General features: G+C 49.7%; 1 protein-coding gene and 1 pseudogene across 5 annotated transcripts; both read left to right on the plus strand.

The window, feature by feature from the left end:
- The first annotated feature begins 4,008 nt into the window (after window positions 1-4,008).
- IL1RN (interleukin 1 receptor antagonist) lies at window positions 4,009-19,721 on the plus strand. 5 transcript variants are annotated; one of them, XM_040496782.1, is made up of 6 exons: window positions 4,009-4,164; window positions 5,164-5,257; window positions 14,068-14,119; window positions 16,047-16,135; window positions 17,263-17,375; window positions 18,402-19,721. In XM_040496782.1, the coding sequence occupies exons 2-6, from the start codon at window positions 5,179-5,181 to the stop codon at window positions 18,615-18,617; spliced, it is 549 nt and encodes a 182-aa protein (XP_040352716.1). In that variant the 5' UTR covers window positions 4,009-4,164; window positions 5,164-5,178; the 3' UTR covers window positions 18,618-19,721. The 5 variants fall into 5 exon arrangements, with proteins under 5 accessions (XP_040352716.1, XP_040352718.1, XP_040352719.1 ...); XM_040496784.1 differs by lacking the exon at window positions 5,164-5,257 and having other exon boundaries at window positions 4,014-4,164; XM_040496785.1 differs by lacking the exons at window positions 4,009-4,164; window positions 5,164-5,257 and adding an exon at window positions 13,585-13,737.
- Window positions 6,171-8,904, plus strand: LOC121044604 (cytochrome c oxidase subunit 6C-like; annotated as a pseudogene).
- Window positions 19,722-23,877: the final 4,156 nt, after the last annotated feature.

Consider the following 23,877-nt stretch of genomic DNA (forward strand, 5'->3'; position numbering starts at 1 on the left):
CACTCCCACAAAACCCTATGCTTCCCTTGTCCATGCACATATCACCCTGTGATGCAGCTTTCTGGAAGTATGAAGACTGTATCCTGTGAAGACAAGGACACGCCCACCACACTTACCTCTGACCCCTCAGGATCTGACATAGCACATGGCAGTGGTTGGGGGCTAAGTCTTCATGGAGCGAATGTACATTAGATTTTGTTGTGATTGTTGGTTGTTGTCACAAGGGACCAAATCGCACTTAGAACTAGCTGACAGCTTTTACTATTTGGCTGCTGTGAAAGCAGTAGAATGGCTTCTCTTTCTTAGATTTAGCGTGAATGATGCCAGGAGGATTTAGATTGTTCTAACTCGGGTCCTGAGTCCCATGCACTGTGGCTGAGGATGTGGTAAGACGGCTGGGCTGAGAAAAGCTGGGGTGGCTCACCCACGTGAGGCAGGGAGCCTGGCAGACAAAACCTCAGACAGGCCCTGCTGTGCCGTGGACTCATGTCTAGGAGCTTTGTCAACTGCAATGTACCCCACACACGTGGGCAATGACTTATGGATTTTGAGGTCCTCAGTTTGAGAGCAATTACATGTGGCCTGGCCTCTGCATTCTAGTTCCTCCTTCCCAGTGGTGCATTAGTTTGGAGGAGCTATCCCCCCAGCTACTGTCCAATCAGCCATGGCCTGGGGACAAAGTCAGGGACATTTATACGTGACTGGCCCTGTGAACTGTGGCGGTGGCAATGGGGAAGTTCCCAGAAGAGTGGATCGTGGGGTTAAGCAGAATCTGCACATCTTGACGTTGGTTGATGTGAACATGTGTGTTTCAATGCGTGACCACTTATAAATGTCATGGTGGCAGACTTATTCATTCATACAGATGTGTGAGTGGGGTGTGTGTGTGTGTGTGTGTGTGTGTGTGTGTGAGAGAGAGAGAGAGAGAGAGAGACACTGTACCTGAGTGGTAGCTTCCCATCCATTCCTTTATTCATTTCTCCATGTGGCAGGTTCTGCGCCGTGTGAGTTGGGGATATAATGGTGAACAGAACAGACACAGTCCTTGCCGTGACCTGCCGGGGAGGCAGAGGTCGCACATAGGATCACACAAATGAAGGTTTTAAGGGTGAGGATGGTCTGCTAGTCAGTGGAATGGGGCAGGGGAGGGTGTTCCATGCAGAGGACCAGCCTATGTCAAAGCCCTGAGGTGGGAGGAAGAGGTGAACTTGAGAAATCAAAAGGACTGTGTAGCTAGAGTTCAGGGAATAAGGGGATTGTTCTGCAGGCTGAGCCTGGAGCCAGGTTGTATAGACTCTCCTGGAACCTGTGAGGACTAGTATTGATCTAAGACCATGTGAAACAGCTCAATGGTATCTCTTGTCACAACTCAGATCCATTGCTCTGGCCTCATGGACCGAAACCAGCAGGAAGCAGGATACCCCTTTGGTGCCTGTCTCCCCTGGCTGAAGTGGAGGGATTCTCTAATGCTCTTAATCTTCCCACAGTGCACAGGAACCCTGCCATTGAGCCTAGCATATGACTTCCCTTTGGGGCCTTGGCATCTCTCCTACCTCACCTGCAGCTGTCTTAATCTGAGACATGGATTCTAATAACATTGAACCTCAATATCTCATTCCTCCATTCCTGATGCCTGCTCTCCTCATACCTCTTGCTTTTCCCTTGTCTTCTATCTGTCCCCCACCCCCTTCTTCTTTGTGCAACGGCCTGGCCCAAGGGAGGTCAGTGCTGGAGTGAGTGGTCAGTCATTGTTGTTGGAGGCAGAGTGCCTCAGTGTTCTTCCGAAGCAGCCCCTCTCCACCACCCAGGGTCCCCAGCCACCAGGAATTCCCAAGTTCCCCATTGCCAGCCCTTCCCACAACTGTAGACTTCCCCATCTCTGGGACTTTTTTGACTCTGGGCTTCTCAGGTGCTCTGAGTGCTCCAGGCCAGGCCACTGATCCCTTAGATCTTTGCAGCTTTGGAGGAGAGGTGGTAAACCTAGAGAGGAAAGTTCTGGAGTGGGCTAGGCTCTAGAGGGCTAGAGATGCCTACAAATGGTTCCTCCATCCTGGAAGTGCCCCGTGTCAGGCCTGGAGGGGAAATGCCAGCCTTGTGCACTGATCAACATGCCATCCCTGGCCCAGACTGGCAGCCTAGCTTACCACCTTACCGACTGCAGACTAGGCCAGGCCCTCAGCTCCCCACGGAGACATCAGACCCATGCTCTGCCGGAATTATAGCTCATACTTAGACAATGCTTCCTGTGTTCTAAACACCTTATGTTTGTTTGCTCAGTCCTCACAACCACCCCAGAAGGTGACTAACAGTCTTACCTTCCTTTTACACATGTTTCTAAGATCACACAGATGTAGTTTGTGAGACTGGGATCTGAAACTCTGAGTGCCAGAACCTGCCTCGCAGAGTGGTCCTCCTGGTGTAATAACAGACACGCTCACCATGATGACAAGATGGCACCCACAGGCAGGTTCCCAAGCTGCCCCAAGGGCCTAACTTTCCAGGTTTACAAAATTTAGTTCCTGATTTGTTAGCAAACAGGAATTTCTCTACAAAACCTGCTTCAGAAATTCCCAGCCCAAACTCGGAAGCCTTGGCATTCTAGCTGATGAGCCAAGGCTGAACAGAACAGGAAGTGAAGGCCTTGTGGGAAGTCCCTGTGGTCAGAAGTACCCAGGAACGGGCACTCTGGCCGCCTCTGGCTCTCTGCATCTCTCTGCTGACTTCAGGCCCTGTGGGCTGAGTGAAGGGGCCCTGGGAATGAGCCCAGGCCCAGAGGCAGGGTTAGAGGAAAAGTGAAGAACTCCAACAGACCCCTATTGAAACGTTTATGAACGATGAGCCCTTCTGCAAGTAAGAACGGCCTTTCCTTCTCCAAAAGAAAAGACAGGCTTGAAGGTGGCCAGTAGGCTGGCCCGCCCCTTCACTCTCCCTTTCTCCTGTGCCCTAAGGCCCTGTCTAGAGCAAAACCCTATTTCAATGCACACAGCCTATGAAGCATTTTACAGTTTGCATGCCATTTCTTGCTCCAGCCTGCCCCTAATCTAAGGGACACTTCCAGAGTCATACAGCTGGTTAGTGGTAGGCCAGAGGACAAGATTCAAGACCTCTAGCTTGCCAAGGGATCCCTTGCCACTGCTCCCCATGCATCAACCCAGATGGTTTTAAAGATTACTGAGTTGTCTGCTCCCTGATGGCAGGACCCAAGGGCATAAAGCTAGAGAGCAAGTTCGGAATGGCAAAGAGGAGAAGGTTTAGAACATAGAGTCTTCTAGAGAAGGTGGGGAGAGAGTATCTGGCCTTGTGGGCAGTTATCATGCCAGCAGCTGGGGTGGGGAGCCTGAGGGTAGCTGGAAGAAAGGATGGACACCCTGCTGCTCCATAAGCCACACCCCAACCTTATGAGCCTCCACATGGTCCCCAAATAGACCAAGAAGGTCCCCACCCAAGGGCCTTTGTGCTTACTCTTCCCTCCCCCAGGACACTCTTCCACTTCTTTGACGTTACTCAGGTCTCAGGTCTCAGGTCGCAAGTCAGCTTCTCAGATTGGCCTTCTCTGACCACTTTGCAGAAAACATGCACCCACCCCTAGGTCCCTCAAAAACCTATCATGTTTTTTATTCCTCCTACTGTACTTCCTTTCATATGAAGGTAGTCCATTTGTTTCCTAATTTCTCGTCTTGCCCTCCTCTGTTAGACTATCAGGGACCTTATCTGGCTTTCCCCCAGTGCCTGGAAGATTACCTGGAACACAGGATTAGGTCAACCCATATTGACTAGGTGAATAAACGCATGCATGCATGATTGGGTTGAGCACAAAAGTTGGGTGCGCACAAAGGTCCAGCCTTACTAATCCCGCTCGGTTCCTCACGTGAGGCCTCTGGTTTTACAGAGAGATAAGAACCTGTTTGGTTCCTGTTAGCCTGAGTCACCCTTTTGGAAGCTGGGCCTGGCGAGCCCTGCCTGGGTGTGTAGAAGGCAGCAGTGGCTCTTCCTCTTCCTCTCCTCAGGTAATCCGGAAGGAAGGAGCAACTTCATCCCGGGAGGTGCTGGTGGCACAGGTACTACCCGGTGCTTCTCCTTTCTGTGCAGCAGCTCAGTCTGGAGCCAGAGTGTAGAAGGTCTCAGAAGACCCCGGATGCTACCAGGCCCTCCCCATGGCATCAGGTAAGCGCCTTCCACTCCTATTTTTCCACCTGAAAAATGGGGAGGAAACTATCGACCACTCGTGTTTACTGAGGGCAGGCTTCCAGAGAAATGTCAAGGGCATGTAGCTCCAGGCCCACGTTGGAGACCTGGCTGAGGTGGAGGCTACAGCGGGCCACACACATACACTGAGGTGAGCCCAATGCCTGTCCCTCCAGCGGGCGCCAGAGGAAGCATGTCCGCTGTGAGAAAAATCATGGAGCTGTTAGACTCTATTGGTCCTTTTCCACTGTTGACAGAGACATAGAAATTGGAGAAATATTTCTGTCAAATGAGGGCGAGAACAGTGTGAACTCAATGAGAAATACTAAAAGAAGCGGGCACTAGCTTCCAAGAGCTGAAGGATAATACCAAAGGGTGGGGACTGGGAATTAGTGGGGACTGACTGGTTCCAGCAGCTGGTTGTCTCATGAGAATGCTGGCCCAGGTGGCCAGAACTTCTCATTTCTCAGGAGCAGTCAGATATTCTGATTTCCTCGTGTAGTAGTTTGATTAAATAAAACAATAATGTGAGCAATGGAAATACGCAGCCTACAGGCTACTGCTTTGCAGTCTGTTTAAGATCTGTGTAGGGCAGAAAAAAGATCTTAAAACTGGGGTTCCGGAGACCTAGTTCCTGTGTTTGGCCTCAAACGGCCTCTATTACTCCTTTCTGGGTTTCACTCTTCTCAGGTCAAGAAGAGGCAGGCAAACTCTCAGGGTTTCACGGGTACAGTAATAGCCAATCCTTCCGTGGGCTTACTATGAGCCAGGTGCTCTGCCGAGCTGTTTAGGTGGCCTGTCTCTTCTAATGCTCACAACAACCATATGGGGAAGCACTATTATTGTTCAGTTTCAGAAGGGGGAACTTGGACACAGAAAAGTTAAGTAATTTGCCCAAGGCCAGACAGCCACTACAAGGGGAGGAGCTGGGCTCCACTGCAGACGGTTTGTCTCTTAAATCACTGTGTTGTGTTCTAGGGGTGCAGAGACTGAATGAGGTCATGGAGGGAGAAGTGCTTTGGAAACCACAAGCAGTTTTTCCAAGGGCAGCAAGGCCTCCCCTTTGGAGGAGGTGAGGCAGTCTCCAGTGGCTTGTATGAAAATGTGAGCCCGTGGTCTTGCGTATCTTTCGAATGTGTAAAGGGGGCGCCACTCCCAGAACTAGATAATGATGTAATGTGAGGAAACCACTATACTTAAAAACGGTTCATTCCAAAATATTTTATTATTTTTTAAGTTTATTAATTTTGAGAGAGAGAGAGAGAGAGAGAGAGAGAGAGAGAGAGCATGCACGCAAGTGGGGGAAGGGTAGAGAGGGGAACAGAAGATCTGAAGTGGGCTCTGTGCTGACATCCAGAGATCCTGATGTGGGGCTCGAACTCATGAACCATGAGATTAAAATGTGAGCCTAAACCAAGAGCTGGATGCTTAACCAACTGAGCCACCCAGGTGACCCTATTATTTTTTAAAATGTTTATTTATTTATTTTGAGAGATTGAGAGAGAGAGAGAGAGAGAGAGCAGAGGAGGGGCAGAGAGAGAGAGAGGGAGAGAGAGAATCCCAAACAGGCTTCCCGCTGTCAGCGCAGAGCCCGACGTGGGGCTCAATCTCATGAATCGTGAGATCATGACCTGAGCCTAAATCAAGAGTAGGATGTTCAACCGACTGAGCCACCCAGGCACCCCCAAAATATTTTAAAGTGGCACGTGGTAGGTGCTGAGTAAGTTCAAGTTCAGGAGATGAGTGTGTGTGAGCCCAGTGAAGACACCATGTTTTCTGGAAGTCCAGGGACGTGGGTGGTGCTATCCTTGCCGAGCAGAGAGCAGGGCTCTGAGGAGAGAGATCATGGAGAGATTCGTAGTTTGCCTCAAGAGCTGGGAACTCGAGGGCAGAGGAGCCAGGGTGAAGGTGAGTATGTGCTTGGGACACGTCTCTTACCTCACTGGACCTCTGCTTCCTCTCTAACACCCCTGACCATACCGCTAATGTGTGTGAAGAAGGCAGGGCAGGAGGATGAGGAGGTGAAGGTGAAAATAGTGATAGTGAAAGGGTAAATTCTTTGCACAACTTACATTTGAAAACAATCTTAAGCCACTTGACGTGGACATATCTTGATTTACATAGTTGGAGGAAATAAAATGTGAATGGCTAAATTAAAAATTAACTTGATCAGAAGGGGAGTGATTGATCAATACCGTATCCGCTATGGTCTCTTTTCCTAAGTGGAAGACTCACTAAGTTTTTTGGTTCTTGTGTGCTTCATCTACATATCTACGTACCTAATAAAATGGACCACATCTTTGGGGTGCCTGGGTGGCTCAGTTGGTTGAGCGTCTGACTTCAGCTCAGGTCATGATCTCATGGTTCGTGGGTTCCAGCCTTGCATTGGGTTCTGTGCTGACAACTTGCTCAGAGCCTGGAGGCTGCTTGGGATTCTGTGTCTCCCTCTCTCTCTGCCCCTCCCCCACTCATGGTCTGTGTCTCTCTGTCTCTCAAAAATGAATAAATGTTAAAAAAAAATTAAAAAAATTTTTTTTTTCAACGTTTATTTATCTTTGGGACAGAGAGAGACAGAGCATGAACGGGTGAGGGGCAGAGAGAGAGGGAGACACAGAATCGGAAACAGGCTCCAGGCTCTGAGCCATCAGCCCAGAGCCTGACGCTGGGCTCGAACTCACGGACCGCGAGATCGTGACCTGACTGAAGTCGGACGCTCAACCGACTGCGCCACCCAGGCGCCCCCCAAAAAATTTTTTTTTAATGGACTACATCTCTGCTATGCAAGACACAATGATTAGCAGTTAACTGCCTGCAATTTGCAATCCCAGCCACCCGCCGATATAAGCACCTCTTAAGGACTCGTATTATAGGGTGACCAATCATCTCAGTTTTCCAGGGACTGAGGGACTTCCCAGGATGCCAGACTTTTAGTACTAACACTTGGAAAGTCCTAGAAAAACCAGGACAGTTGGCCACTCTAGTTCAAAACCAGATAAAGAGCTTTTTCTCTTTAACTTCTGTAAGGCCTTAGAATCGTCCTTTCCTTACTACCAAAAAACAGACAAACTCCTAAAATGTCCAAGCAATTGTGGAATAAATTGTTGCTCTATAAGATGTGAGTTCAAACCAAAAGGAACACCATAGGAACAAATACAATCCTTGGCTTCTGTTACCTGTGCGATGAGGCAGAGAGGAAAGAGGTCAGCTGCCTGTCTGGCAGGACTGACTGTAAGGAAGAATACAAGAACTGGGTTCAAATGCTGCCTCCACCACCATCTGGGGCAAGTGATTTAATCTTCCTGTCCCTTGATTTTTTTTTTTTTATGCTACAAAGTGAGTACAAATATATATACCCATCTTGAAAGTGGGTCTACATTTATCCACCTTGCACAGCTGTTATGAGGACTAAGTGAGATCCGTATGAAAGAATAGAACACACAGCCTGAAGCAAGCATGTAAGAAACACAGCTGTGCCCTCCCCCATTCCCTGGTTCCTGTCCCTCCCTGTCTGCCAGTGGAGAAGCTAGCTGCCTTATAAAGCTAGTCACCATAGCCAAGAAGGCAAGAGCAAACGTGTCCCTCTAGAAGCACAAGATAACTAGATAAATAATGGTTTCAGTGCAGATTCATATCAAACCCAGAAATTGTTGAAGCAAAAAACATCTTGGAAGACTTTGAAACTTACAAAAGATTCTCAGTAAGTTTACCGTTTAGACCTAGGAGGAGAGCAAGCTTCTTGTGAAGCAATGATTGATAACAGTTGACGTTATATATAATCTCCTGACCACCCTTACATGGCCCAGGAGGGCGTACGGGTCACCCTGATGGCTGCAGTTTGGTGGGCAGAGATGCCCAGGACAGAATCTGTCTCCAAAGCTGGCTTGCTGCTGTAGGGAGCTTCTAATAAGCTTCTGGATGTTGTTAAAATTGACTTGGTTACCTGGCAGGGCTGGGTAGGTGGAAACTGACAAAGGGAAGGCATGAGATATACTTGTTCCTCCTCCTGTTTGTACGAATATATTTACCCATCTCTTGGAAAGAGTAACCAGAGACTTTGTACCGTTACCTTAGTAAAAATTTCCAAAGTTTGGACAACAGCACTGCGTCTATTGTGTGCTGTGTGCTGTGACACTCACGTACTCAAGAGCTGGCTGAACATGAGACTGAGACATTACAACTTAAGGTGCACACCTGTCCACCCAAAGGCTTAAATTTTTACAAGTGGTGCTCGCATGACATAAATGCAGCGCCAGCAGGCATAGCTGAAAACGTTTGCACCAAGATTCACTGAAGTTTCCTGATAAACTGGATTTGTCAGGAGGGATCATTTTCTGCGAGGGGGACGTGACCAGTGCGATAGGCCCCTGGGCTGAGATGGGGAGGGACTAGAGTTAAGAAATAGGATGCTTTTGGCCATCCATTTCTGTATCAGTTAGGAAGGACGTTGGGTTTAAGGTTGGTGTTGAGCAGAATAGCTACCAAGACTTCCGGTGTTTTGGCGAAACCTCAGATGTGAGGTCTTCTGGCCAAGTGTCTGCGATTTCATACTGTTGGAGCATTCCCTGTATCCCTGGGGGTTGCAGATTTCTATAAGTTTGCTGTGGCCGAACCAAGAAAGAAGACATACGCAGATTTCTACGGGAATTATGATTCCACGAAAGATTTTGAGGAGATGAAGAAGGCTGGTATCTTTCAGAGTGCAAAGTGATTTTGGAATGTAAAGAATTTCCTTGGGTTGAGTTCCATGAAAGTTTGTCGCTGATCTGTGTTCCTGAAGTATGAAACATGAATATTGGGTTATGGAATAGTTTCTCTTGATAAATAAACTAACAGATACTGTGGGGGGAAAAAAAGAAAAAAAAAAAAAAGAAAGAAATGGGATGCCTTTGGGTGCTTGGGTGGCTCAGTCGGTTAAGCATCTGACTTTGGTCCAGGTCATAATCTCACAGTTCGTGAGTTCAAGCCTTGCATTGGGCGAGCCCTGCTTTTCTCTCTCTCTCTTTCTCTCTCTCTCTGCCCCTTGCTTACTTGCACCTTCTCTCTAAAAACAAAAAACAAAAAACAAAAAACAAAAAACAAAAACAAAAAACAAGAAGAAGAAGGAGAAGAAAAAGAAAAGAAATAGGACGCTTTCTCTCAAGAAAGATAGGCGAGCTGCCAAATCGGCCTCCTCTGCAGGATGCTGGCATCAGCGAGAGGTGCTTGTGTGCTGCCTCAGCTTTGCATTCAGCATTGTCATGCTAGTGGCTCGAGATCATCCACGGTGGGAGTATTTACACCAGAGAAACAGGCAAATGCTACTAATGAGAACCCTTTTGGTGAGCCAGCTGTCAACACTTACCAGCACATCACCCCTCTGCCTTCAGGCTCAGTGACCCCAAACCTCACACCAAGTCTAATCCATCTGTCCACTGGCCCCACGATTATCTTAATAAGACAAATCTGACTGTCTCACCCTCTGATTCCATTTTCTCTAAGATAAATTCCCTGCCCCTTGGTGTTACATTAAAGGCCCTTCATCCTCTGATTCCTGCCCAACTTTTCAGTCACTTCTGCCCCTACCCCCCCCCCCCCCAAATGCTGTTCCAACTCCACCATCCTGAGTAATAAGACTTAAAATATAGACATCAGTGTCCACGCCTGGCCTAGGATCAACCTTCCTGCTGTGATAACTAGCAAAGCTAGCAAAATGTATTTCTAGATAATCAGAAGGTGTCAAAGAATGACCAAGGCTTTGAAGAACTACAAAAGCCCAGACAGGTGGAGGTCAGCACTGGGCCCCTTTGCCCTGGGAAGCATTGGCTGGTTTTAGAAGCCCCAGCTGAGTTTTGGACAGACTTACAGGGCTGGGAGTGTGGGGGCAGGGAGAGGATAAAATGTGTACTTTAGCTCTCACTGAGGAGGAGGGGCCTCAATAAACCCCCCAGGTCTGGGCTGGGACCCGAGAGGATTGGGAGTGAACAGAAATGGAACAGTCTGCATGGTTATTAAAGCTCTGCTCCGATCATGTCAAGCCTCTTGGGGTTAAGGTCATGTGGGGCTTCAGTGCCTACAGCCTCACTGCCCGGAAGAAGCAAAAGTGAATCATCTCTAGATATATACACCTCTAGATGACTTGTCCGGAGCCTCAAATGATCTCTGCAGTTTTTGATATGCTACAGTGCCCAGCAGTCAGTAAAAAGTAGTCAGGCATATGTAAGACAACCTGTGCACCAGAGAAAAAACGGACGGCAGAAGGAGACACAGCAGGGATTCACATAATGAAGTTATCAGGTGCAGCCTTTACAAGAACCATGAATACTGTATTCAAGGATTTAAAAGACAAGATGGAAACTTTTGGCAGAGAAGTAGAAACTATACAAAAAAAAAGGAAGCAAATGGAAATCTTAGAACTGAAAGATGTAATTAACTGAAATTGAGAAATAGTTAGCATTTATTGAGCACTTCCTATGTGGATGGAGCTCTAGAAGCATCAACAGGGGCCTGTAGAGCCTGTGTGGTATCGCTCCAAGGACACAGACAGAGCCTGGTTTTCCTATTTCCCTTGGAGTGGGCCTTGGTCATTTCTGCAGTCACCAGTGTCTAGCAGGGCAGGGCTCGGCATGCCGAGGAAGGCACTAGATACAATTGTGATGCCTGGAGCTCCCAGGGTCCGCTATGTGGTGTGGTCGTTAAACCGAATTCAGGAACTGGAGCGAGCGGTTGAGGAGCCAGAACTGAGAACAGGTTTAGTCAGAGATTTCCTGTGGGCAGAGATCATCGGGACACCAACTATTTTGATAAGACGGAACCAAGAGAGGAATTGTGGCCAGAAGCGTGAGGGGAGGGAAAGAGCCTCTCACCCCCCACTCCTTTCCTCCCCCAGCCCAGAGGGATGAGGGCCTCCCCCTCGGGAGTCCAACTGGGCGTGCAGGGCAGGGCTGACTGGCTCAGGGGCCTTGTGACTGACCTTTCTCACTTTACGTGGGGCCACAAAGCAGACGCAGTAGCTTTCTATTGTTTGTGTATTTCCTACGTGCCAGGGTCAGGGTTAAATACACCATGTGCATCATCTCAATCCTCACAAAACCCCGTGACAAGGCTTCAATTATTAGGCCTGTCTAATGGATAATGAAACCGAGGCCAAGAGACCTGGGCCTGGGTGGCCCAGCTCATAAGTGATGGGAGGACGCAGCCCCAGGTCGGCCTGACTTGTCGGCCCGGCCCTAGGAACTCCTTCCTCTATACTCAGAAAGGCCTGCCAGGACACTTCTTGGGCACAGTGGGAAAAGGGCACAGACCTGGCAAAGGTGGAGAACTCAGGGCTCTGTTCTCCAGGAGAAAACTGTCTCTTTGAATTTGGGCTAGGGACAGAGGAGCATTTACCCAGCAGCCCCAGGGGGGGTGGGACCTTGGCTTGGAGTGCTGTCTGAGGGCAGGCTCCGGGCCGCTCGGCCTCCCCTGGGCAAGTCACTTCTCTTCAGTCTTCAGGGGCGTTTTCCAAGGGATGTGGATGTAACACTGAGGCATGTAGGAGAGGGTTTATCGCAGTTTAGCTGCCTTTCATCTCAGAGAGGTGCTGACCAAGTTTAGGCACCTGATGATTTCTAAGCGTTCCAGAAATCGTATCCCGCAATTCAGCAAATGCTGCAAGAGGCAAATAATCAAGCAGGTTCTTACACATCACCTCCTTCAGCCAGCCCTCCCCCAAACAAACAAAACTCCCCTTTGGCCCTCAAGGGTAGATACTGTTTCTCGCATGTGTTTCAAAGGTGAATGTCTCCCTCAAGGTCACTCACCTTGTGAGAACAGAGGGGACACGTACACGCCACTTTGCTCCTCAAAGGAATCACTCAGGGAGATGATACAATTTTTGCAGAAATGTTCACCTTGCTCTGAAAGATTTGAGAAGTCTGCCTTTTTATTTTTTTTTTAATTTTTTTTTTCAACGTTTATTTATTTTTGGGATGGAGAGAGACAGAGCATGAACGGGGGAGGGGCAGAGAGAGAGGGAGACACAGAATCGGAAACAGGCTCCAGGCTCTGAGCCATCAGCCCAGAGCCTGACGCGGGGCTCGAACTCACGGACCGCGAGATCGTGACCTGACTGAAGTCGGACGCTTAACTGACTGTGCCACCCAGGCGCCCCTAGAAGCCTGCCTTTTTAAAAAAATTTTTTTAATTGAGGTATAATTGACATAGAACATTGTATTAGTCGCAGGTGTACAACATAGTGATTTACCCAGCAGCTGTTTTATATACATAGTCATAAAAATATCTTTTATATCTTATCTTTTATACCTTTTGTGATCTACTCTCTTAGCAACTTTCAAATACGCAGTGTAGCCTTCCTCCTTGAAGGATTTTACTCTCATTTGGACACAGATGCTGATTTGTTGGTTGAACATATTTGTTGGCTGAGCTCATCAAGATCAGCCGCTGTGAACAGGATGACCATTGGCTAGGAGTCTGGAGACCTGGATTCCTGGGCATATCGTTGCCATTAACGTGCTGTGTGGCCTTGGGCGGGTCCCTTTCCCTCTCTGAGTCTTAGTGTTCTTCAAAACAATGGTAGGGTGGGATAGGAGGGCTGCCGAGCTCCCATCCAGTTCTCCAATGCTTCAGCCTACGTTTCTGCATTAGCGTTGTGTGCTCTGATCATGCAGAAGCCCTGTACGTATTTTCCTTATCCGTAAATGGGAGTACGCATACCTTTTTCCTAACTTCTAGAATGTAGTAAGGGAAGAAGTTAATGCGTATTAGTGCTCACTGCAGGCTAGAACTTTCCTCTCCTTCTTCCCTTCCTTTCCCTTCCTCCTTCCCTTCCTTTCCCTTCCTTCTTTCCTTCCTTCCTTCCTTCCTTCCTTCCTTCCTTCCTTCCTTCCTCCTTCTCTCCCTCCCTCCCTCCTCCTTTTCACCCATGAGGAAGACGTGATCAATCCCATTCTGGGCATGAGGAGACGGAGACAGAGGCCCAAATAAGTGAAGTGACTTGTTCCAGGTCACGCGGGTAGCAAGTGGCAAATGGCAGAGGTGAAATTTGGATCCATTTTTCTCCAGGTGCTGAATTGGCCCCATTTTCCCAAGACGATTACTTTAAAGACGCGGATAGCAGGAATAGAGCTGGCTTCAAAGCACCTCTCAGGAAGTTTGCACTACAGCAGGAGGTCCGCAAACCAAGCCAACCCTGGCCACCACCCATTTTTGTAAATAAAGTTGTATCGGAACACAATCAGCCTGCTCATTTACAGATCGCCTCTTCTACTGTTTAAGCTACGGTGGCTGAATTGAGTAATCATGACGGAGACAGACCCTAAAATATTTACTATCTGGTCCTTTACAGAATGTTTGCTAGTCCCTGGTCCAGAGTCCAGCAAGGGCATGCATCCTTCAAAGAATACAAAGTGACATGAGACCGTCCTGGGTGCTGAGGAACCCCACCACTTAGCTTTAGGAGAGGAGGACTTTTCTACTTAAATCTATTTTTACAAAGTCAACAAACAGTCTCAGGATACCTGTCAGGAAGATGAGGGAGCGTTCAGTTTTCATTGTGCTCTTCTTCCCAGGAACTTGGTGAGGGGGAAATAGAAAGCTCAATTTTGGGGAAATTACACAGGGGGAAAGGGGAGGGAGTCAGTTACAACACCCCGTTGCGACACTCAGCACGGTTGAAAGTGACAACAACAAGGGTTTCTCATTTTGGAAATGTGAGGGCATTTCCGTTTCTCAGAGTGGGACAGGGCGGCAACAGCCTGCTTTGGGTGAGTGACTATTTTCTTTATAAGCAGCTACTCCGGGCCTGAAATGGCAGTGTCCCATTGCCTCGCCGTGGCCACAGAATGGAAATCTGCAGATGCCCCCCCAGTTACCTGATCTCTTTCCTCCTTTTCTTGTTCTATTCAGAGACAGCCTGCCACCCCTTGGGGAAGAGACCTTGCAGGATGCAAGCCTTCAGGTAAGGCCGCCCCTGCAGAGGTGGGGTGGACGGACAGGAAAATGGAGCCATCGCAGCTGTCGGGGGACGTTGGCCTCCACAGCATCTGAAAACCGGGTTTGGACTGGAAAGGGATGCCTGTTATTCAGGAAAGGGGAGCCACATGCGTGGTCTTCAGGGCTTGCATTTCAGAGTAACTTGGCCAGGGACTTATTTCCCGGAGACTGGCGACTCGGTGGGTGACTGACAGGTGCCAAGGAACCATGCTGAGGCTCTTTGCTGGGCAAAGAAGCACACAGGGTGGCTGTGGGCAGAGCATGGCCCAGAGTCCCAGACTGCCGGCTAGCACTGCGGCTCCGTGTTGACATGGTGGAGGATCCTGCTCCTCTGGGGCCTCAGTTTCCCCATCTGTGATACGGGGTTAATGATAACCCCCTGCCTGCCTTACTGAGTTATTGCGAACGTCAAGTAGGGCCTGAAAACTACTGTGATTTTTAAAAATTGAGCCAGGAGTTTTGTGAGATGTCACCAACACTGTGGGAACATTGGCAGGCTCTGATGCTGTCCACGTGCGCCCTCTGTCCTGTGACATCCTAGGACTGAGCTTTGTCAGGGTGACTTCACCCTCAGACTGAGTTTCTGTGCTTGAGGCTGAAGTTTGGGGTTCTGTGCATGCCTGTGTAAGTGTGTGCATGCATGTGCGTGTGCATCCGGGGCAAGTCCTTCCCCTTTCCAGACATGGAAACTGCTTCACGAGATTTGCCTCTGCCTCCACCTACTGGCTGGGAGCTCCAGGAGATGCCCCTAGAGGTCTCTAGGAGAAGACTCATCCAGGAACTAAGAAAAATCTCGAAAGGTCAAATCCTCACATGTGCAAAGACCTTTACAGTTTGTCCCACTATCCCTCACTGAGCTCATGAGCTCCCCAAGGTCACCTGATGAGATGGGTGGTTTTAGCTACACTTCACGTGTGAGGAGATGAGGTACAGGTCCAAGGTCACATGGGGGGCAGCAGGGAATGGAGTCTCTGTTAGTCCCGCTGTCAGCCCTTGACCAAGAAGAAAAGACTGGAAGTCCCTGGGTGAGCTGGAAAGGAAGCTTGTTCCCAGGGAGTACTGCCCCTGCCAGACCCAGAGCAGCCACTGGCTGATGGGAACAGACCCTCACGGTCTAAGGCTCAGAGTGAGTTAGCTACAAGCTGCTGTGTCTCTTGAAACTGCTGTGATGGCCACTAGTCTCAGACAACTCTTTAAATTTACACTGAAATTAATAAAAATTAGATTGAATTTAAAATTCAGATCCTCAGTCCCACCACATTTCAAGAGCTCAATAGCCATACGTGGCTGGTGGCTGCCATATTGGACAGGGTAGGTCTAGAACATTTCTGCACCCAGAAACTTTTATTGGATGGTGCTACTCTAGAGCATGTTTTGCTGAAGTAGAAGGTGTCTGCTCTGGGAATCAGAGGATGAATAACAAGTGAGGAGAGGGATAGAATGTGGGTGCGCATTGGGGCACCTGGGTGGCTCAGTCAGTTAAGTGTCCAACTTCAGATCAGGTCATGATCTCATGACTCGTGAGGTCGAGCCCCACGTTGGGCTCTGTGCTGACAGCTCAGGGCCTGGAACATGCTTTGGATTCTGTCTCCGTCTCTTTCTGCCCTTCCCCCACTCATGCTCTGTCTCTCTCTTAAAAATAAATAAACATTAAAAAAAAAAAAAAAGAATGTGATGTGGGTACACTGCTTTCCAGCTGTGGGAGTTGGGTCTGCTCCTTAATCAGTGTTGACCTCAATCTCTCCTCCATGCCATGGGTGTACAGAAATCCCACACCCCTGGCAGAAAGTTGAATGTAGACCCAGTGAGCTCTGGAGCACACAGGAAGGGGTGGAGCACAGGGTCGGGCACACAGAGGTTGTTTCCCATAGCCGGGTCCTTTTGCATTTCAGAATCTGGGATGTTAACCAGAAGACCTTCTACCTAAGGAATAACCAACTGGTTGCCGGATACTTGCAAGGACCAAGTACTAAATTAGAAGGTGAGTGGTTGCCAGGAAAGTGGCTGCTACGTGGGAACCGGGTCACTTTGCCCTGGAGTCCTTATCCTGTTCCCCCAAAACCTTAGTTTCAAAGCCCTAATCCCCATTGGGTCTTTGCGGCTGAGTTGGAAGCTGGGGGAAGCCTGGCCACTAGAGGGCATACTTGAGGGCAGCCTCAAGAGGGTGGGAGCCTTAAAGCTTAGGTCTGGAGCCCCCACCAACTGGCACAGGGTTCCCAGGCCACAGCTGGCAGGGATAGGGCACAGAAGGTAAGATGGGCCCTTTCCCTCTGTGACTATTAAGCCTTCCATGTTGCTCTGTTGTCCAGACCCTAACTACCATCCAAAATGAATACACCATATCTAAGGCTGGGTTATGTCCCTTATTCACAGACACCACACTCAGCCATGTTCTGGTCTGTGCGCTAAACAAGCTGCATGAACATGGGCAAGCTTTGCCCCCTCCCCCACCTCAGTTTTTCCCTTTAGTAAAATGAGGCCACTGTGAGGGCATGATGGGAGATTCTTTCAGCACTAGCCTTCCGGGATGCTTTCACATCCCTACCGGCTGACTTGATACTATAGAACGGTACCATCTGATCTCCATCTTTCCACCCTGCCCCATCCCCTTGTTTTTGGCCCCCTGCCTCCTTCTGAAAGAGTGTGAGACATACCTTTCCTGTCCATCTGTTAATTCTCCTAACGAACACACTGAAGGGCAGAAAGGCTGAGATTTTCACTGCTATGTGAGGGCTCAGAGACCACCGAGGGTAAGAGGCAGGTTCAAAGTCACTCAGGTCCCTGTAGACCAAGCCCTGGAGCCCATTATGTGCTATTTTCTGTCCTCATGGGCAGCAGACTTGGTGACCTGGAGCACCCATATCCTGGGAAGAAGGAAGGATAGAAACCATGTGGAGTGGAATCTAGGCCACTTGGTCCTTGAGGAGTAACTGGATAGGGAGTTTGGTTTGATCTGCTATTTGAATGCAGACCAGGAAGTTGGTGCCTCAGTGTCCTTCTGATCTTAGGGTTTTAGTTGGTCAGGGGGAGACAGAAACCTCTCCTGGGAGAGTCCAGGCTGCCTCCCATTCTCTCTACAACCTGACCCTCCCCTGTGCTCTTCCCCAGAAAAGTTAAACGTGGTGCCCATTGAGTCTCATGCCATGTTCCTGGGGATCCATGGGGGGAAGCTCTGCCTGGCCTGTGTCAAGTCTGGTGATGAGACTAGGCTCCAGCTGGAGGTAAGGACCTGTCTCATATAACAAGCACCCCAAACCTGGTGGCTGGAACCACCATAATGTGCTCTTTCTCGGGACTCTGTGGGCCAATTAGGGGGACTCATGGAGTCCCTCTCTCAGGGAGAGAGCTCTGGTGGCGCTGGGGTGTCTAAGATGGTTTCTCACCCTTCAGGCCCTTGCTTCAGGTGCTCTCTCAGAGCTCTGTTGTCGGCTTGGGTTTCCTTACAGCATGGCGGCTGGCTTCCTCAGAGGCATTTTTCCAAAATGACAAGCCTCACTGTGCAAATGCTTATCAAACCCCTGCTTGCACCATACCATTAATGTCCCATTGGCTGAAGCCCATTGTGTGGCTAAGTCTAGTCTCAGTAAGGGAGGGGGCGAAGAAGGATTGTTCATTTGGGATCTCATTCTCTGTGGGTCACTCTCTTGCCTGAGGGGCCCCAACCCACTTAGGCTTGCCACCATCCAGTGAAGCCAAGCTTCAGGACCCTTCTCTTCTAATCCTTATCTACTCAAACCCATGAGTTGGCATCCTATTCAGGGCCCTGTATTCCTTGATCCCTGCAATATTAATGAGCTGCCAGCCCTGGGAAAAGATGGCTTTGTCTTAGGTGCTTGTTGGACAAGATCTTAACCCAACGTGAGTAGCTGTGAGCATGGCACTGTCACTTGCCCCCACCAGTGGATAGGGGCACCTATCCTTCTCTACCATGCCCTCTTTCCAGAGGCATAGACCTTGACAGAGCACCAGCCTCCACAGCCTTGGTCTCTACTGATGGTACCATGTGCTTACCAAACTTATTGGCCCATGGCTAGAGTGGCCAGATTTTTCAAAGTCAAGGTGTGACAGTGGGACAGACTCTGCTGTCCTAGGAGATGTAGGACACGTGACTTCTTGCAGTGGTCCCAGGTCAGTGTTTCTCCGGCACTTGCTCTGGGCCAGCCAGAGGCCATGACATGGTGGGGAGAAGGGGGCAGCACAGGACCTCCATGCCTCCCCGTTCTCACTGCTCATGTCTTGGCTTCCAGGCAGTTAACATCACTGACCTGAGCAAGAACAAGGAGCAAGATAAGCGCTTCACGTTCATCCGCTCAGACAGCGGCCCCACCACCAGCTTCGAGTCTGCTGCCTGCCCAGGCTGGTTCCTCTGCACAGCCCTGGAGGCCGACCGGCCCGTCAGCCTCACCAACACGCCCGAGGAGGCCATGTTGGTCACCAAGTTCTACTTCCAGATGGAACGTTAGTGTGTCTGTACCTCACTTCCCCCACTCCCAACATCGATGACTCCAGAGACACGTCTCCACCCTGCCCGACGTCTCCTGGCTGTTGTGGGGCTCTGAGGAGCAGCCTTGGTGGGGTGGACCCTCAGAAGGATATGCAAGAGCCCTGCAAACAGGACTCCAGCAGCAGCCTCCTCAGCTAACCAGCCTCCATGCTGCCTCCACAGCGGTCTTTCTAAAGTGCAGCTTGAGCCACAGCACTGCTCCAAGCCTTTCAGTGCTGCCTGTGGCTTCCGGACAAAAGCCAGGCGCCTTGGCCAGCCTGGCCCTCTGCTCTCCCCTCGCCGCCTCCTCACCCTCCTGCCTTGCCCCAGTGTCCATGTCCCGGATCCCTCCTGTCACTCGCTGGCCTGCCCAACCTTGTTTTGCAAGCTGTCTCGTGGGGAAAGCTTTTAGAGTCTGTGGCAAAACGGAAGATAAGGATTTCATCTTTTTTTTTTTCAAAGCCAGTTGCATCCAATTTGAAGGAGAGTCCTTTATTTGGAGACTGTCCTTTCTGGAAAGGAGCAGGGGAGGGTGAAAGCAACTCTCCTTTTTCATTTACCTGTCTTATTTTTGTAACAACTCAACCTAAAAAAATGAAAAGTCAGCGTATTTTGTTGGTCCCCGCAATTTTTCTTTCTGTAACATTCCTGAAGTCTGGACTCCACTGACCAGGCCCCAGTACCATCTCTACTCCAGACCTTTTACAGCTGCGGGCAGTGCTTTCCTTCCCCATCCGACCCATCAAAAGCTCCCAACCCCCAGGGCACAGCACAGGAGCAGCCCCCCTGGTGTTCTTTCCACGTCTCCTGGGAGGGAGGAATTGCTCTTGGACCATTTTAGCACTTCTGACTTTCTGAGACTTGTTTGAAAGATGGTTGAGCCTCTGTCTGTCTCCTGCACCAGACTGTGAGCTCCTGAGAGCAGGGAGCATGGCTTGTGTGTTTCAGGTCCCCGCGGGGGCCGAACACATGACCTGGCCCTTAGCAGGTGCTCAGTGAATGTGTGTTGTATATGTTAAGTGGAAAGTTTTCTACTCCCTGTGACTTATGCTCTGTTTTACAATAAAATGTTGAAAATTCATCTACTTTGCTGGCTGTGTCTATGGCCTTGCCAGGCTTGCGGCATGGAGAGCTTAGGAAATGGGGAGTCCTTGGACCTCTGTCACTCTGGGGACTAGACCTGGATGACTCTCTTCTAAGAGACCTTTCCTCCTTGGGCCTCACTCTTTCTGGATACAGGAGCGCAAATCTCCTGGCCAGGAAGCGGTGTGGTACCATTGTCCCCAATAGCCCCCAACAGAAAACAATGCAAACGCCCATCACAGAAGAACGAAGACACAAATCACGTATGCTCATACGACGCAATGCTCGACAGCAAAGAAAGTGGATGAATTGCAGCCGGCTGCCCTTAACAAAACAGATGCATCTTACCAGCATGATGTGGGGCACAAGAATCACAAAAGCATGCACAGAGCATGATTCCACTTACATAAAGCTAAAATGGGCAACGAGCAGTTGTGTGGAGGGATGTATAGACAGGTGGTGCAAACAAAGAAGCAGGGACAGGCTGTGTCTGAAAGCAGATTTGGTGGGTGACTCCTGGGAGACAGAAGGGCAGGCAGGGGCACCCAGCCGCTTTTAGGACCCAGATGACAGTCTATTTCTTGGTATGGATATGTTTTCTCTGTGTATGTGACATTTCACAGTTCTGAAGTCTGAAAAATAAAAAGCCTTGCCCCTCTGGGGTGTGAGAAAAGGGGGCACTGGGAAATGAGGAGATCAACAGGTGGAATATTGAATTTGGCCCCGTGCGGTGGGCATGCAAGACCATCATTAAACACAGCTCGGCTACCAGGCGGGTGGGTGGGCAGTGCTGTCCCTAATCCTGCCCGGGTTCTGCTGACTTCTGGACTTGGTCTCGGGAGCCTTGAGGGGAGCCCAGCTGGGCCATGAGCCCGCTCTGTGACTTTGGCCAGGTCTCCTCCCTCCTTGGGGCCTGCTGCTCACTTGTTCCCAGAGTCAGTTGACCTGGACCGAGGGTTTGCAAACAGCGCCCCCTGCACTCCTCTCCAAGGCTCGAGAAACAGAATCCACAAAGCAAGACCACAAGGCCGGGCTCCACTCCTGGAACCCAGCTCTGGCCCAGCCCTCTGCTCTCTGCTTCACAAACCGGACTTCACGCGCAGCCTTGCTGGAAGGGAAGATTTCGTTGCTAAAAAAACAAACGGAATCAAACAGGTTAACAGGCAACCGTCTAGATCTCGGCTCTGGCTCCTCGGAGGAGGTCACCCTCCAGTCACCTCTCTCTTCCTCGTGTGTAAGGTGCAAGTAGCCACACCTGCTCCCCGGGGACAACATAGCGATGAAATGAGATGGTCTGGGTGCCGTGCCGTGTGTCAGAAAAGGGCGCACGTGACTGATAGATTTGCAGTCCTGGTAAAGGGAGAAGTTCAGGGCGGAAAACCCTTCCCGGGTTGATGGTGACAATAGCAGCGACACTTGTGAGGCCCTGCAGCCACCCTGCCCTCCTATTACAGAAGGGGAAACCTGAGGCTCAGACCCTTCACATGATTAGGTCAAGCAGCTGTCGCGGGTAAGTAGCAGGCGAGGCAGCGGGGGTCAGGCCCTGAGCTCTGGTGTTTCCTGGCTCTCCTGTCGGCAACAGGTGCTCATGCGCAGGTTTGTTAGTGTCTTGAAGCCTCAGTTTCCTCATCTCTAAATGCAGGTAACTGCTAATGCGCAGGGCTGGCTTCTCGCGTTCAGTCTTTGCACTATTACCATGGTGGTGTGCTTACCATTATTAGTTCCGCCAAGAGTCAGTGCTCAAGGGAATCTTCTTTAAAGCCTCGTTGCTCTAAGTGTGGTATAGAGATCGGCAGCAGCAGCATTTGGGAGTTAAAATGCAGAGTCCCAGGCCTCGTGCCAGACTTACTGACGTAAGATCTTCTTCAGCAGGTCTCCAGGTAAGTCAATGCAGGTTAAAGTTTAAGAAGTTCTGCTTCAGGGCGCCTGGGTGGCTCAGTCAGTTAAGCGTCCGACTCTTGATTTCGGCTCAGGTCATGGTCTCACGGTTCATGAGATCAAGCCTCGAGTTGGGCTCTGTGCTGACAGCGGAAGAGCCTGCTTTGGAGTCTCTCTCTCCCTCTCTCTCTGCCCCTCCTTCCCACATACTCTCTCAAAATAAATAAACTTAAAAAAAATCAGCCTCAAAGCGCAGCAGTTATGCGGTATATAAACTCAGGCATATCTGTTAAACTGACTCTCATAATTATAAACCCAACCCATGCCCTCAACATCTCTCCCACTCGCTCACTGACGACACCAAAAACTCCCCTCTTAAGATCTCCTTACTCCGGCTTCAAGTGTTCTTTAAGGGAGGAAAAGCCTTAAGCCCTTTCCATCCTGCTAGAACATCCACCCATGCAGGGATATTCATCTGTTTGGTTCGATGATGTATCCTAAGTACCTAGATCAACACTTGGAACGTAGTGGGTGCCCAGTAAACAGTGGATGAATAAACGAGTTGGCCATTGATATATCCATTGGAATTAATGTATTACATGGGTCCGAAAATTTGGGAAGACAGGGAACTTAGGCCAGGGAAGTTTTGAAAGAGGCCTAGAGAAAGGGAAAAGACCAGGGTGTTGGGGGTTCCAGGGATTTGGGAGCTCATCACGGAGAAAGAAATGACCACAAGGTGGCAGCACACACAGGCTTTTACTGAGCCACTCTGACGGGTATGCTTCCAGAGAAGTCTGTCCAGAGACTAGTCAGTAGTAAGTTGCTACTTAGGAAGAGAGGCAGGCATGGGGACTTGGGGGAGAGGGGACGCATGTGTCTGGGTGATGTCACTCGGCAGCACAGCGGGGAACTTCTGGGTCAGAGAGCTCCAAAGCACATCAGCAGCTTGGGGTCTTACGGCCTGGGGCTTATCCATGGTTAGCAGATGTTGGGAACAGTTTTGTGGGATATGCAAAGCAGGCAGGCTCTCACTGGCTAAAAACGTGCTTATTTGGGTGATGTTTAAAACACTTAGCTGTGGAAACATTTGAGTTAGGCCTCAGGTGGGCTTTTAAGCTAATAGGTCTCAGCTACTGTGAAGAAATCAACTACCTGGGGGCCAGTGAGCAGAGGCCACCGTTGGCTCATTTACGTGACACAGGGTCTGGCACGTGGCTCAGGAAAGGCCGGCCTGGGCAGCCTGTTAAGTGACAGTTTTGTGCAAGTAGGAGGCAGTCCCGGTGGCTGGGAGGTGGGGGGTTCGGGGTGGTGGGGGTGGGGGGGGGAGCACAGAGCACAGGGAGGAAAGATGAACAAGCATCTGAGAGGAAGGGGACCTTTTCACATTGAGGCCTGACTGCCCTGTAAGGCCGCAGCAGAGCAGAACAGCTAATTCGAAAATTCGAAACTGAATATACAGGGCTCCAGTCTTTAAGGCCTTCAGAGTCTAGCCAGAATCTCCCTACTAACCGGCTGGGTGACCTTGGCCACGCGCCGTCTCCTCTCTGGGCCTCAGTGTTCTCACTTATAAGTGGAGGGGATTAGACTAGGTCTGTGGTTCTCATTAGGCTCACCTGTGGAGCCTTACCAAAAAAAATGATGGCAATGCCCAACCCCACCTCCAGCGACTGGTTTGGGGGTGGTCGGGGCACGCCCAGGTCAAGACCCCCTGGACCAGAAGGCTCCTGAGTTCAAGTCTTCCAGCTGCTCAGAAGGAACCCTGCCTAGTGGCATCTATAAATGCAAGGGAGGAATGGTCCTTAACTTCAGAGAAAGGCTCTTTACCAAGTCAGCACTGTATTTTGACTATATATATATATATATATATTTTTTTTTTATTTCAGAGAGAGAGAGAACCAGGGAGATGGGCAGAGGGAGAGAGCGAGAGAATCCTAAGCAGGTTCCATGCACAGCACAGAGTCTGATTTGGGGCTTGATCCCACAATCCTGGGATCATGACCTGAGTCGAAATCAAGAGTTGGGACGCTCAACCGACTGAACCACCCAAGTGCCCCTATTTTGACTATATTTTGAGTTGAAGGTAGGTTTTCTATCTTCTCAGTCCGGTTATGATCGTCTTCAAACTTCGTTGTTTTTTTTTTTTTTTGGCATAAATTATGCCATAATAGGAGATGTTAAATTGAGGTAAAATTCTGGAAATCTTGGGGAAACCAAATAATTTTGTGTTTTCTCTTCATACAAGTGAAATCCCTAATCATAGTGGCAAATCTTAACATGCT

Source organism: Herpailurus yagouaroundi, unplaced genomic scaffold (assembly GCF_014898765.1).
Source record: "Herpailurus yagouaroundi ecotype Mexico unplaced genomic scaffold, PumYag 188, whole genome shotgun sequence".
NCBI lineage: Eukaryota > Metazoa > Chordata > Mammalia > Carnivora > Felidae > Herpailurus > Herpailurus yagouaroundi.

Coding starts and splice junctions, on each gene's coding strand:
- IL1RN (XM_040496782.1), top strand. CDS start 5,179: ATGAGGTCATGGAGGGAGAAGTGCTTTGGAAACCACAAGCAGTTTTTC. Junction 5,258..14,067: donor AGGCCTCCCCTTTGGAGGAG/GTGAGGCAGTCT, acceptor TGTTCTATTCAG/AGACAGCCTGCCACCCCTTG. Junction 14,120..16,046: donor TGCAGGATGCAAGCCTTCAG/GTAAGGCCGCCC, acceptor TTTGCATTTCAG/AATCTGGGATGTTAACCAGA.